Here is a 13203-nt window from a genome sequence, read left to right on the forward strand (position 1 = left end):
TAGGTGCAAGGAAAATCAGAAATCGAGCAGGGGAAGCAAGAGTGAACCAGCTCCAGGTCCTCATCCGAGGAGCGGATCGGAGTAATCGAGCATTTGGCAAAATTGGTGCGCAACCCGGATGCCGCACCAAAGACCGAGAGAATGCCCTGGATGAACTCGAGATCCTGCCGAACCGGGGAGAGGAAGAGGACCAAGTCATCAGCGTAGAGGGAGGCGCGGTGTCGCAAAGCGCGATCATTAAGCGGAAGGAACCCGCCCGAATCAGAGGCTTTACGAAGCATCGCATTGAGCACTTCCATGACTAGAATGAAAAGCATAGGAGAAAGAGGGTCTCCTTGCCGAAGACCCCTCCGGTGAAGGAAGCGCGGACCCGGCACCCCATTGATCAGCACCCGGGAAGAGGAGGCGCTAATAATGAGGGAGATCCAATCACGCCAGCATTGACTGAACCCTAGATGGGCAAGCACCTCAAGCAAGAACGGCCAGCTGACCGTGTCAAAAGCCTTCGCAATGTCCACCTTGAGAAGAAGGCGGGGAGTGCGTCTGGCATGGAGAGCCCTTGCCGCGAGCTGGACATAGCGAAAGTTGTCATGAAGAGATCGGCCTTTGACGAAGGCACTCTGATTGGCCTCCACAAGCCCGTCGAGGAGAGGAGAAAGACGGGAGGCCAAAATCTTAGAGAACAACTTCCCAAAGCTGTGAATGAGGCTAATCGGACGGAAATCTTGAACGTCAACGGCCTCATCTTTCTTAGGAAGGAGAGAGATGAGGGCATCATTGAGGGAGGAGAAACCCTGGCCGTAAGCCAAGAAGAGGGAGTTGAGAGCCGCCAAAACCACTGACTTGATCACTGGCTAGCAAGTCTTGTAGAACCGACCCGTGAACCCATCGGGACCAAGCGCCTTGTCAGAAGGCAAAGACTTAACCACCGCCCACACCTCCTGAAGGGGCCGTCCAGCTCCCCAAGCTGCGCCGGACAGAGGCCGAGGGAGTGGAGATCAAGAGCGAGCTCGCGCTCAACGCACGTCCCCATGATGGCGCCAAAGTGAGAAGAGGCGAGCTCTTGAAGCTCATCATGGGTGACGGCAAGCTAGTCCCCGTCTCTAAGACGTGAGATGAAGTTCTTCCGTCTTCGGGCTCTGGCGTGAAGGTGGAAAAACTTGGTGTTGGCGTCACCCTCCTTGAGCCAAAGCAGACGCGAACGCTGACGGGCGATGGTGCGCTCAAGAGAGGCAAGCCCAAGGGACTTCAACTTTAGGTCTCGTTGCAACCAGGTCTCCAGGGGGGAGAGAGACCGGTTCTCCTGCGCGACATCGAGACGGAAGATGAGCTCCTTCGCCATCTGCAGCTGGAGGCGGACGCTACCGACGTGACGATCACTCCAGCTCTGAAGGCGCTTAGCCGTGTTAGAGAAACACCAGGCAAGCGCGGGGAGGGGGGGAAGGTTAGCAGGAGGTTGCCAGGCGTCCTGCACAACTTGGAGGAATCCCTCAAACTTAGGCCAAAAGGCCTCAAAGCGAAAGCGCTGCGCCCTTGGCGAGTCAACGCAGGAATGAAGAAGGAGAGCACAGTGGTCAGAGGCAACAGAGGAGGCCGCCTGAAGGAGGTTGAGAGTCACTGTTTCTCAATGAGTATTGAATAAGTGAACTCAGTTTCAGGAGTTGCAAGGGTGTGTACTTTGTGTTTCTTCACCAGAACTTCTGTAATTGCGATATCTTTGTAGAGCAGAAACCACGCAACCGCAGTCTTGGTATGCCTAATCTGAATTACTGCACATGCTTTAAAAGTATGCGACCATGTAACTGCATTCTTCTTGTAATTTGGTTACAAATTGACGGCTTCAGAATCCATATTCTGAAGACATTCTAGTGGTGAGGCAAGTATTGAAAACCAGGACTCTATGAATTTGAGGTAAAGATCCAAAAAACTCATCTAAAGAGTGAATATTTTACCCACACCTTGCTTAAGATCACATACATGACACAACCAGCAGCCTGTTTGATTTGCCAGATTTTGTTATGCCAGATTGTATAATTTTCACAACCATTTTCGCCTCCAATCGAGTATAAGAAAAAAACTTCTCGCCTCCAACACTTGTTCTTTGAAAGGTCAGCCCGTTTCATGTAACAAGACATTTTCTTCTTGCTGCTTGATTTTATTTACCGAGTCTTAGACTGAGTTGTAGCTTTTCGGATGATACTAGGGCTAGCGAAACAATGTGGCCCCTGTCATTTGACTCTACAGATGTCAAAAGTACAGGGAACCTAGCCATTTTAAATTCTATGCTGTTGTTTTCGTTATCCAAGTTAACACTGAAACATTAGTTGTGCCCAGGCTTTTTTCCTTTTAGGGACATCAGTTTGCTGCTTTCGTGGTTGGCTGTTTGCCCTTTTCAACAGTTTAATGTCGTTTTGTAACCTGAACTCTCTCTTTTCTTCTTAATACAATTCGGTTGGTTGATTTTCGGCCGACCCAGCAAAAAAGAAAAGTTAATCATTAACTGCATATCATATTACATTGAAATTTTCAGATTTGGATTTTTTGACAAAATGTCCCTCAAGTGCTGCTGAAAATAACAGCATAGGTGCTGCCTCAGTAGATGTTAATTGCTGAATACTTGTAGTCCCTTATGTTGATTCAACCTTCTAGCAAGCCAAGCAAAGCACCAGGAGGTATGTGCAGTGATTCACTAGATTTTTTTTCCTTTTTTTGAATTCAATCTTCTGTACATGCTGGTTAGTACTGGTTCTTTGTCCATTGTTGACCCATTTTTCCACTCGTCACCGTGTTTCTGCTGTGTTGCTTGCTAATTGCTATCTTGACTTATTATTTGGTTTTTGAAGCATTGAGTCTTTTTAATATTATATGTATTGAATAGTAGACTTAAAGAAGCTTGGTATAAAAAAATAATGAATACATGCATGACAATTGACAAGTGAACTGCAGGAGGCCAAAAACTACAAACTTATCAATGTGAGATGCATTCAAATATGCAACCTATTTATAATTCTAAGCATCATTCCACCATAAAACATTCCAAGTTAGGGAGATTTGTATCATAAACATTCAAAGCTTGGGAAATCTGTATCATAAATATCCAAAGCTAGGGAATTTGAATATATAACATTTGCATCAACTGATCAACAGTTACTGCGACCTAAGAGATACACATATCTTCTGTGAATATGAGCTCAACAAAAGAAAAACTCAAGCCCAAGATCTGATCAACTACTAGTACTAAGCACTAACCTCTTGTTGCAATATTCATGATTTGCAGATACATTAATTGATTTAGGTGGATTTATCATCAGAGCCACAAGCTCAAGATAAGTCGATGGACAAGAAACACTCCACTGCATGTCTGCACCGTCCTACGACCGGCCGGCGAGGGCAGGCCGGCCGCCGGGGACGAGCAGCCGGTAGGCGGAGTGCCCTCTGGCGGCGAGGCCGCACCTCCTCGCCGCCACGTCGCCGGCGGCCGCCGTCTCCTCCTCCTCCTCCTCGATCTGCTCCAGCACCCTGGCGAACACGGCGGCGTCGCACGGCAGCTGCAGCGGCCCCGCCGCCGCGTACCCGAACGCCTCCTCGGCCTCCTCCAGCAGCGGCCGGAACAGCGGGTGGTTCACGCTCGCCGTCCGGACGACGAACCGCTGCCGCGCCGCGCCGACGTACACCGAGAGGCACCCCTCCGCCGGCCTCCTCCACGCCGGCGGCCGGCACCGGTCCAGCGTCTTCATGATCAGGCCCCTCCGCCCTCTCTCCGCCATTGCCAGCTTCTTCTCGGCCATGCCCACGCTCACGTACGTATACAACAGCTTCCTCTTTTTAGTTAGCTAGTGATTACAAAGTTGCAAATGCTCCTTCTAATGGTGGCACATCGACAACTTGTTTACACATTTAGTGAAAGGATTAAGCAAGAACATGTGGGAAGGTGAAAGGAGAGGTGGTGAATGATATATATAGATGGACCAAGCAAGGTTCTTGGTCCAAAGGCCATCTTTTGGATTGGGGGCAGATATCCATGGTTCTTGCACAATTAATGATTTCATATATAGAATTTAATTACAATTAAAGAGTAGATATATTGAATTGAAGTACAATTGAAGATTGCATATATATAGAATTTAAGTACAACTGAAGATTGCATATATAGCATTTAAGTACTTGGTCCATGGATGCAGTGATTTAGTAGTATACATGAGGTACGGCAGCACCGGAAGGTTAATAACTGGAGCAGGAGTTGCAAGTGTGCAAAGAGTGACGCCATGGCCGACTTGGAGAGGCCAGTGGCGTCATGTCAATAATGCATTAGATTTAGCTATAAACACCTCTTGACCTGTGTGCATGATTGTACTTAGAATGGAGGTGTCCAACTCCCCAGCCACAAGGGTTGTTTAGCCTAAACAGGATTCTTTGTTCTTTTTCTCACCCAATGCAACGCTCCAAATGGTCGGTTGTTTTGTTATGGATTCAGTCTTGGTCGCCTAGTCCTTGTCAACTCTCCTCAATTTGACACATCTGCTCCTGGGTCTAAGAATATACTCCGTATAAGTTTAACCATTTGTTATTGGTTGAGAATATTTATTCAGATTAACAGAGCTAGATTTGTGTATGTTGGAACCGATTGCTGAATAGTTGAATCAAACTGAACTTTGAAATGTCATCACTGCGAAGTGTTTCCAGGAGCCAAATTACTTCTGAACCATGCATTTTTACATGATGAAACAGACCGTGTCCTATCTTGTGTCTGCTTCCCCTTTTCCTTGTCAAACTGCACTGTCAGTTCCACTGGAAGAAATCAAAAAACCATTGGGCTTGGCAAAAAACATACCATGTTCCATGCCAGTAAAATCCGCGAGACAAGACGAAGCAATCAATTCTGATGAACTCTACTTTCAGCAGTCGGTTAGAGACATATGTGTACCTGTTCCTCGTGCCATATGCAAATTGGGTAGTTACTCTGCTGGTACACGCAGACGAAGAAACTTTTCCTTGGTTCATGTCTGGACTGAATCAGGCATATACCTTCATGAGTTCACCCAACTGACAAGTTTTACTATTTTGTATCTGTCAATTACTCTCTCGGTTTCAAAATAGTTGTCCAGTTTATTTCCTTTAGGAATGAAGTTTAAATTGTGAGAAAAACGGTATCAGGATTTCTCCCTCTATTCAATGAAATTGGCACATTCTAAGTGCCGGTTCGTAAAAAAAAAGAGTACCAAGATAGTGTTAGCGGCTGCAATATCATTCATCAGTATATAAATATGATTGAAAAATTAGCTGCAGCGAGGAAATATTTTAAGACAATATACCGAATACTACTAACAAGTTGCCATCACTACATTATAATTATCACTTCCACATATTCATCAGCCCGATGAACACGGTGGCAATTCCTGAACTAGCTCCAGCTACACGTGTGATGCAGGGAGAATCATCACCTACAACAATGTCACAATCACACAACCTCTCTTGCTGCTAAACATGAAGAATCTAGGATTAATCTTGGCAAGTTTTTTTTTTGTACTTTTTCAGGTCTAAGGCTGAGATGGTGATGCTTCTTGGGAAGGCGGGAAGCGGTAGAACGGCGGCGGCGCGGAGCCCGCCGGCGCCGGCTGGTACAGCGTGAATGGCAAGAACGGCGGCCGCAGGAATGGCACCAGCCAGTCCGGCACGGGGAACGGCCACGGGAACGACACCGTCCCGCCGCCGCCGCCCGGGAGCCGGTACGGCGGCCAGAAGAGCGGCAAGAACGGCCAGAAGAAGAGCGACGAGCCGAACGCAGCGCCGCCGCCGGCGCCGGCGCCATCGCCGCCGTGGCAGAGCGCGGCGTCGCGCTTGGCGGGGCGGAAGTTGAGCGCGTTGAGGTTGAGGAAGCAGGCGTTGGTGGCGCGGGAGCGGAGGGCGATGTGCTGCGTGGATCCCCGGAGGCCCGGGACGTTGCAGGCGGCGGAGGAGCTCCGGACGAGCGTGGCGCGGCACGCCGACCGGAGGTCGTGGCCCTCCCGGCAGTCGAAGCCGCCGGCGGCCGGCACGTCGAGCTTGTACACGCCGTTCTGGTCCGTGGTGCGCTCCGCCTCCAGGGACAGCTCCTCGGCCATGGTGGAGTTCACCTTGAAGCTGCACTGGATCAGCACCCTGGCCCCTGCACAGCATCCATCACCATGGTGGCCATTAGTGGTGTGGCTTCAGCATCTCAGTTCTTGCCAAAGATGAAGACAATTTCATATCTGGTAAGTTACTGATTTTTACTTGTTCAGATTTCAGATTGAATGCAATGATGAAATCTATGAAACCAGCTGCTCTTGTGAATGATCTTAGCTTTAGTTTTAGTGGCAATGTAGAATGAGGCATTGGTAATATAGTGCAATGTCATACTTTGGCAACTCATAGACACTATGTTCTATTAGGATAATGAAATCGTTATTTTTAGAACAAAGCCAAAAACATGGAAATTTCTAGCTTGAGGCAGCATTGTAATTTGCATAGCATTATGAGATTTAGAGGTATATCCCGCTCAAAATAACCGACAGAAACATTTTTTTTCCATTTAAAAAAAAGATCAAAACTCTGAATTGAAACTGTGTAACAAGCACATCTCAGAGCCAGTTAAAACTTCTGTTTGCAATGCCAGAGCCCAGATGGGTAGTAGAAGCTGGATGATACTGCATTTATGCAATTGAAGGCACAATGTAGTAATTGTCAGTTGTATTTCAACTTCAGTTAGTGTATGCCAAGCTTTAAGTGGGCCTAAGAAACTTGAGTTATATTGTGTGAGGCATCTTGTCTTTCATGGTAGCATTAACTAAAACTAAACAACAATTACAATTGGACCAAGAAAATTGACCAGACCAATTATAAATCCAGAACAAGCCACAGACACATTTATGTGCAATTGTGCATATGTCAACTTTTCTCTGTCTCCTTTAGATTCATAGGGAATCAATGTACTCAAAAAGAAGTCTTGTCACGCTTGCCTATTAGTTTTCACTTTTCAGTGACATCTTCCTAGAACAGAAAAAAAAAACCTAATACTTCTAAGACATCCTACATGTGGTTGTACTGTGCAATGAGCAAGAGATTTACAGCATCTTGTAAATCTATCTCAGAAACAAAGAATAACCTGCTGTAAAAACACTCCATGTTTATCCACCATATTTCAGAACAAACCATTGATTGACCACAATGCAGAATGACACATTGATCAAAACTAACTCTAATGCAGCTGAGCTACTGTGTAACAGGTATACTACCATTTCTACTCACCCTTCAAGAAGAAGCTGTGCTTGGAGAAAGTGTTGTTGGAGCAGGCATCACAGTAGACAGAGCCAACCACAGTGATGTTGTTGGACAGGAACCTGGCCTCAGTGCCACTCAACACCAGCGCCATTGCCAAGAACACGGCCATGGCTGCTGCTGCTGCTCCTGAGCTCGCCATTGTCGCCATTGAGATCAGCTAAGCTACTAGGAAGGTGAGCAATGGAGATCAGATTGGAGTAAGAGAGAAAGAGAGAGAAGATGAGAAATGGGGAGGAGAGGAGAGGAGAGGAGAGGAGGAAGAGGAAGCATACATGCAACAGAACAAATGCATGTGAATCGGCTTGGACTGGAGTGGAGACATGGGAGAGAGGCTGGTCAAGCACTAGCTGCTGCTGTGTGGTCTCGTCTTTCTTTCTCTTTTTTTTTCCCTTTTAAAATTTTATGTGTAGAAATAAATTGGGAAGTCTAAAATAGTGCATGTGATTTTTTTTTTCTGGGGCCTCATGGTCATAAGATTATTAGCAAACAGTCTGCTTGGATAGAATACTGCCTCCCCCTGCAAGATCACTGGAGTACTTATTGTTTCTGATTTGTTTGAATCACTTGTTGTTTTGTGACTTGTGAGCTATGGCTCAAACATAAGAGTTGGTTTTAATTTGATCTTGTCAGGCCAGCGTCCATTTCAGTTATGCACATATTCACTAGAGGAGTTTATCAAAGAAAGAAAAAAAAATGCAAAAATGTTGCAGAGAGATACTGGGCCTAATGAGCTTGGGCTGACTGGACCGCGAAGTTCAGATGGGCTGTCTCACCTTTGGATTGGAGACCCAATGGCTAGGAAGAAAAAAGATAGTCTCGACTTGCAACTATGCTTGATAGGATACGAATTAATTTAATTAATCATAACCAATACATGCACATTTCTTTTTTCTTGGGATAATTGCACAATACAAACTCAATTCAAACACACAAATGGAACGCAAACAAACAGCTGAAATTAAGAAATTTACTACTGGGTATGATGCATTTTGCCCATATATATAATAATCACGATGATGACATGGCACTCGACAACCAATGGAGGCGAGCCACGTGTCAGACGGTCTTGGTGGCGCCCTTGCGCGGCGTCCCGATCTCCTGCTCCATCTTGTGCAGCTCGGCCAGCACGGGCAGCGCGCTCGCCGGCAGCACGGCCACCGCGTGCGCGCCTGCGGCCGCGAGCTCCATTTCCAGCTCCTCCGCCAGCTGCTGCGCCGCCGCCGCAGGCTCAGCCACGGCGCCGTCGACCGCCGCCGCAGCCGCCGTCGTCGGCAGGATCATCACGCCGCCGGCAGCCGTATTGGGCTTCCGGTATTTGAAGTAGAGCGCCATCTGGACGCAGCCGAAGAAGAAGCCTCCCACGTTCGGAAGCTACACGCAAATTAAACAATTCAAACTTTGATTGAAATTCATGAATTGGTCGAGAGAATTGATCAAGATTTGATGTGATATCGATCGAGATGTTTAATTACCGTGACGTAGAGGTCGTTGGTGAAGAGGCCGTAGAAGAACCAGGCGACGGCGCTGAGCGTGAGGAAGAAGGAGAGCGAGAACGGCATGAACTCCGCGCTTTTCGTCTTGATCACCACCATCTGCAAAACCATCCATCCATCGATCGATTGATCAGCAAACATGTCTCAACAAGTACGATGCAAGATCATCACTAGCTGATGATCTGAGTTCATGTTGAAAGTGTTCTCAGTAGTACGATCGTATCATCTGATGTAATCGGCTCAGTCCAATAAAACTTCCATTATCTTAAAAAAGATAAAGCTAATGAGCTGAGTTCAAGCTAATGATCGTATCATCTGATGTAATCGGCTGAGTTCAATAAAGCTTCCATCATCTTAAAAAAAAACTGATGAAATGAGTTCATGTTGAAAGTGTTCTTAGCACGGTTGTATCATCTGACGTAATATTGGCTGAGTTCAATAAAAGCTTTCATTATATTAAAAAAAACTGATGAGTTGAGTTCAAGTTGGGGAATGTTCTTACTACAGTTATAATATCATATGATGTAATTGGCTGAGTTCAATAAAAACTTTCATTATATATCTTTAAAAGAAAAGAGCTGATCGATGAGGTGAGAGCTTCTTACGATGACGCTCATGGGGGCGACGAAGACGGCCATGGAGAAGGCGAGGCAGATGGAGCCGAGCACCCTGACGCGGTGGGGCTGGGCGACGGCGGCGACGGTGACGACGACGACGAGGGAGAAGGCGGCGACGTTGAGGAGGAGGAAGGAGGTGAGCGCCCTGAGCCTGGCCGGCCTGGGGGCGTAGACGAGGTAGACGGCGATGTAGGCGGCCTCGACGACGCAGCCGAAGGCGTTGATGGTGAGGAGGGGGCTGGAGTTGGTCTTCACCATGGCGTACAGTATCCACAGCGTGCAGCTGAAGAGCGCCACCACGTACGGCACCGAGCTGAACCCCTCCGTCGACTTCTTCCTGTACACCCTCAGGAACGTCGGCCTGCACCATCCATTGGTTTGAAATTTCGGTTCGAAAATTTCGGGCCCCACCGGCAAGCACAAAGTCTCCCCGAAATTTTCGGTTTTTGTCAAATATTTGTAAATTTATTCAGATTTAATCAAAATATGTTGAAAATTCAAAAAAAATCCGAAATTACCAAAATTTCGGTGATTTCAGTTCTTTCAGTCCCCACTGGCAAAAAGACATGTTTTGAAATTCAAAACTCTGGCACAATCCCCACAACGCGTAGTTATTGAGATTTTTTTCTTCTTTTGTTTTTTTTAAGAACAAGACAAAGCTTAACTACACGCGTGTCAGGAGTCAGGACGTGCGCGTAGTTAAGTTTTTTAGTAAAAAATAAAATTTAATTGTGCACTTGTCAGAACGCGTAATTAAGTTTAGGTGAATGAATGATTTGGAAAAGAAAAAATCAGGGCGTAAATGAGCAAAACTCACATCGGTGCGAGGAAAACCAGGAATGAGACGATGTTTCCTGTGGAGAAGAAAAGTGCATTTTTCATGCATGTCAGTAAGAATAATATATCTTGAGGTCATACATATAATTAAACAAAATCATGATTTGGGAGACCATGCCATGCCATATGCTACCATATGGATGCATGTATAGATGGTGAACTAGCATGCATGAGATGCTTACCAAGAATCCCAAAGACAGAGGCCCAAAGGTGATCCATGGAGAAGAGGAAGAGGCCTCCTACTGCCTGTTCTTGATCTCCTTCTCAAAAGAAGATAAAAACACCTAATTTATATATGCTAAAAGCAAGCTATAGTTTTCTGAACTTCTGAAGAGGATTCACTACTGCACCCAATGTTTGTGTGCTTGGCATTGGGGGTAGAAGCCTTGTATATATAGTAGTAGAGCTTCTCTTCTTCTCATATGTTACATATGTACGTATCTACATGGTGCCTAAGTGCCTAAGTGGTCCAGAGATATTATACTCCTACTGTTTGCTATAACCTGAAGTCTTACTGAATAATTGAACATTTGTCAGATAATAATCCTTCCATTAACTAAATTCAGGAATGTATTCAAAAAGTTAGTACATAGGAGAGACATATTTAGATATTGTAGAGTGTAATCAAATTATGTCTTCTCCAGTTGCATCTGAGGTTTCATGTGTTGTCAGTCTGTCAGATCATCAGTATCAGAATCTGCACATGAATTACCTGCATGGACCCCAAAACTATGGGAAGAAAAGGGCATGTTTTTGTTACTACTATACTGTGCATTTTAATTGCAAAGACGCATTACATAATGTACTACTACTGTTAATACACATCCATGACCAGCACTGACAAGAGAGATGCATGCATGCAGACAACAGTACAGCACTATAGCAATGTGGCCGGTTCAGTCAAGGTTAGGCCTTTTCTCTTTCCATCCATTGATCGGCGCTCATATCTGATTTTTTCTGAACTGATCAGCATTCAGGTTCAGCAATGCTGCTAGCTAGCTGCATGCCAATTCTCATGAACACAAAGAGTAAATGTAAGTATGTGGATACATGATGCACCACACACAAGAGTCACAGAAACACAACACAATTAAGCTAGTTGCATCTATCAGAGATGGCCAAAGTTAATTACCAGCTGAAACTAGCTTTGCATCTGGTTGATCAGTAAGTTACATTTCACCATCAAACCATGGACAATTATACCTTTTTTTTACTTGCTTTACAGCTGCAAATCACATTTGCCTGCCACTTGTCGGATCAAAGCTTGGTGGTAATACATTATGTGCATGCAGCGACGAGGCCTTTTCTGCATCGCGGCAATGAGGAGGCGATGAAACGGAAATGTTTCAGTGCTTGTTTCACTGGCACCTTCTCTGCTTCTACTAGCTACTGAACAGCTGAATAATTTTCAGCATGCTGGTGAATAGCTGAACCATTCAATAATGCAGCTGCCCAACTGTGCCTTTACTTTCTCCAAGAACGGCAAGTTTTATCGAGATGGCGACGAAGAAGATGAACAAGAAGAAGTAGTGTTGCTAGTAAGTGCTTGGCATGCATGCATGCATTATTACTGATCAAGTGGAGTTCCTGCTGTGGCTGAAGACAAGCCTGAGAAAATCTTTTCTGCGGAGAGTACTGAGCTGATGTGTATTCGTGCACGTTTCTTGGGTCTAGTTAAGCAGATGCATAAATGTGTTCTTTTCTCAGATCAGCACAAGAAAAAGGAGGGCAAAATGCAGAGTTTGTCACAGTCTTATCCAGCTATTCGGTACATGGTTACCTACCTATACCTACCCAGGGTTTCCCTTACCGTCGGTAACTGCGCGGTTACCGGACTTACCGCGGGGTACGGTAATATAAATACCACGGTAACCTCCTTAAATTCAAATAAATTTAAAAAATAATTTAAATTTTTGATAAATTTTGCATGGTTTTTCACGGTTACCTACCGCCGGGGCGTGGTAACCCCGGCCCCGGTGGTTTGGGAAACCCTGCCGGTACCATGTGTATCAATGAGAAGACAGAAGCTTCCCTTGAGCTAATTGAAGAACTAGATAGTTAACTCTTAATCATTTATAATGTTCTGATGAATTATGAACATTTCAATTATTGGAAAGGAAGATTAAATTCAAAAAGAAGAAGATAAGAGGAGACCAAAGATACGATTCATCTCCTCCTCACCTCCTCATTGATCTCCACTTGCCTACAAGCCACTAACCTGATCATATCATCTCCTTTTGCCACTCAATGGAATCTGCTCTAGTTAATTATTTGGATTGTGTGCCAAATATACACCATTGCTTGTATCCACAGGATCTTCAGGTGCAGGCACTTAGGAGTATGAATTTTCCATGTATGACATGCCAGTTTCTGAACTTTGATTTGTTGGAAAATTTGATGTTTCTGGATCAGTTCTAGTGCTGCACTGCTGCTCGAGCTGGAGGCCACTACTACTACGTACTTACTGGCTTCATCTGCTTGCATCAGGAACTCCTGGCAGGGGAATCAAACATGCATTTTCCTGCTTGATTCTGCTTGATTCTTAGTGATGATTATTTATTCACTCTCACATGAATCCATTCAGATTTTCTGTACTTAACTGTGGTTGGAACGGTTTTGATTTGGTGACTGATGTGTCACAACGATCCAACTTGACCTAACACAATGGCTTATGGATTATCGTGGGCACGCTTTCCAGCCTCCTAAATATTACATTTTTTTTGCCAAAAAAAAACTTCAACATTTCTTAGAAAACTTTTATAAAACAACTTTTCGACTTTCTAATATATAATTAATTGTTTTTGTCCTTGAATAATCGTCATAAACCCGAGTTTGTTTTATAGGACTCTAACTTATAAACCTAACTTTAGGAGCGGAGTCTAAAGTGTAGCTGTGGAGTGGCCCGAGACTCGCTTCACCCTTCTAGTTTAATTTTTTAAGATCACTTTAGCCCACTC

General features: G+C 45.2%; 3 protein-coding genes across 3 annotated transcripts; all 3 read right to left on the reverse strand.

Annotated features, from left to right (window-relative positions):
- Positions 1–3059: 3059 nt before the first annotated feature.
- LOC9270862 (protein SMALL AUXIN UP-REGULATED RNA 9-like) lies at positions 3060–4029 on the reverse strand. Its single transcript, XM_015756492.3, has one exon. It carries the CDS (start codon positions 3786–3788, stop codon positions 3372–3374), a length of 417 nt encoding a protein of 138 aa, XP_015611978.1. The 5' UTR covers positions 3789–4029; the 3' UTR covers positions 3060–3371.
- Positions 4030–5255: 1226 nt separating this feature from the next.
- LOC4347525 (uncharacterized) lies at positions 5256–7923 on the reverse strand. The gene is made up of 2 exons (XM_015756489.2): positions 7267–7923; positions 5256–6145 (listed from the first exon to the last, which is right to left on the reverse strand). Exons 1-2 carry the CDS (start codon positions 7445–7447, stop codon positions 5538–5540), a joined length of 789 nt encoding a protein of 262 aa, XP_015611975.1. The 5' UTR covers positions 7448–7923; the 3' UTR covers positions 5256–5537.
- Positions 7924–8132: 209 nt separating this feature from the next.
- LOC107278067 (bidirectional sugar transporter SWEET11) lies at positions 8133–10680 on the reverse strand. Its single transcript, XM_015755897.3, has 5 exons — positions 10429–10680; positions 10227–10263; positions 9398–9770; positions 8772–8891; positions 8133–8670 (listed from the first exon to the last, which is right to left on the reverse strand). Exons 1-5 carry the CDS (start codon positions 10463–10465, stop codon positions 8356–8358), a joined length of 882 nt encoding a protein of 293 aa, XP_015611383.1. The 5' UTR covers positions 10466–10680; the 3' UTR covers positions 8133–8355.
- Positions 10681–13203: the final 2523 nt, after the last annotated feature.

The sequence above is a fragment of the Oryza sativa genome, chromosome 9 (assembly GCF_034140825.1).
Source record: "Oryza sativa Japonica Group chromosome 9, ASM3414082v1".
NCBI classification, from domain to species: Eukaryota; Viridiplantae; Streptophyta; class Magnoliopsida; order Poales; family Poaceae; genus Oryza; species Oryza sativa.

Bases quoted from the DNA above. Each gene is read 5' to 3' on its own strand.
- LOC9270862 (XM_015756492.3), bottom strand. From the start codon at position 3,788: ATGGCCGAGAAGAAGCTGGCAATGGCGGAGAGAGGGCGGAGGGGCCTG.
- LOC4347525 (XM_015756489.2), bottom strand. From the start codon at position 7,447: ATGGCGACAATGGCGAGCTCAGGAGCAGCAGCAGCAGCCATGGCCGTG. The intron at 6,146-7,266 runs GTGAGTAGAAAT...GATGCTGTGCAG, and splicing joins GCACAGCTTCTTCTTGAAGG to GGGCCAGGGTGCTGATCCAG.
- LOC107278067 (XM_015755897.3), bottom strand. From the start codon at position 10,465: ATGGATCACCTTTGGGCCTCTGTCTTTGGGATTCTTG. The intron at 10,264-10,428 runs GTAAGCATCTCA...TCTTCTCCACAG, and splicing joins CTCTGTCTTTGGGATTCTTG to GAAACATCGTCTCATTCCTG. The intron at 8,671-8,771 runs GTAATTAAACAT...ATTTGCGTGTAG, and splicing joins CCAACGACCTCTACGTCACG to CTTCCGAACGTGGGAGGCTT.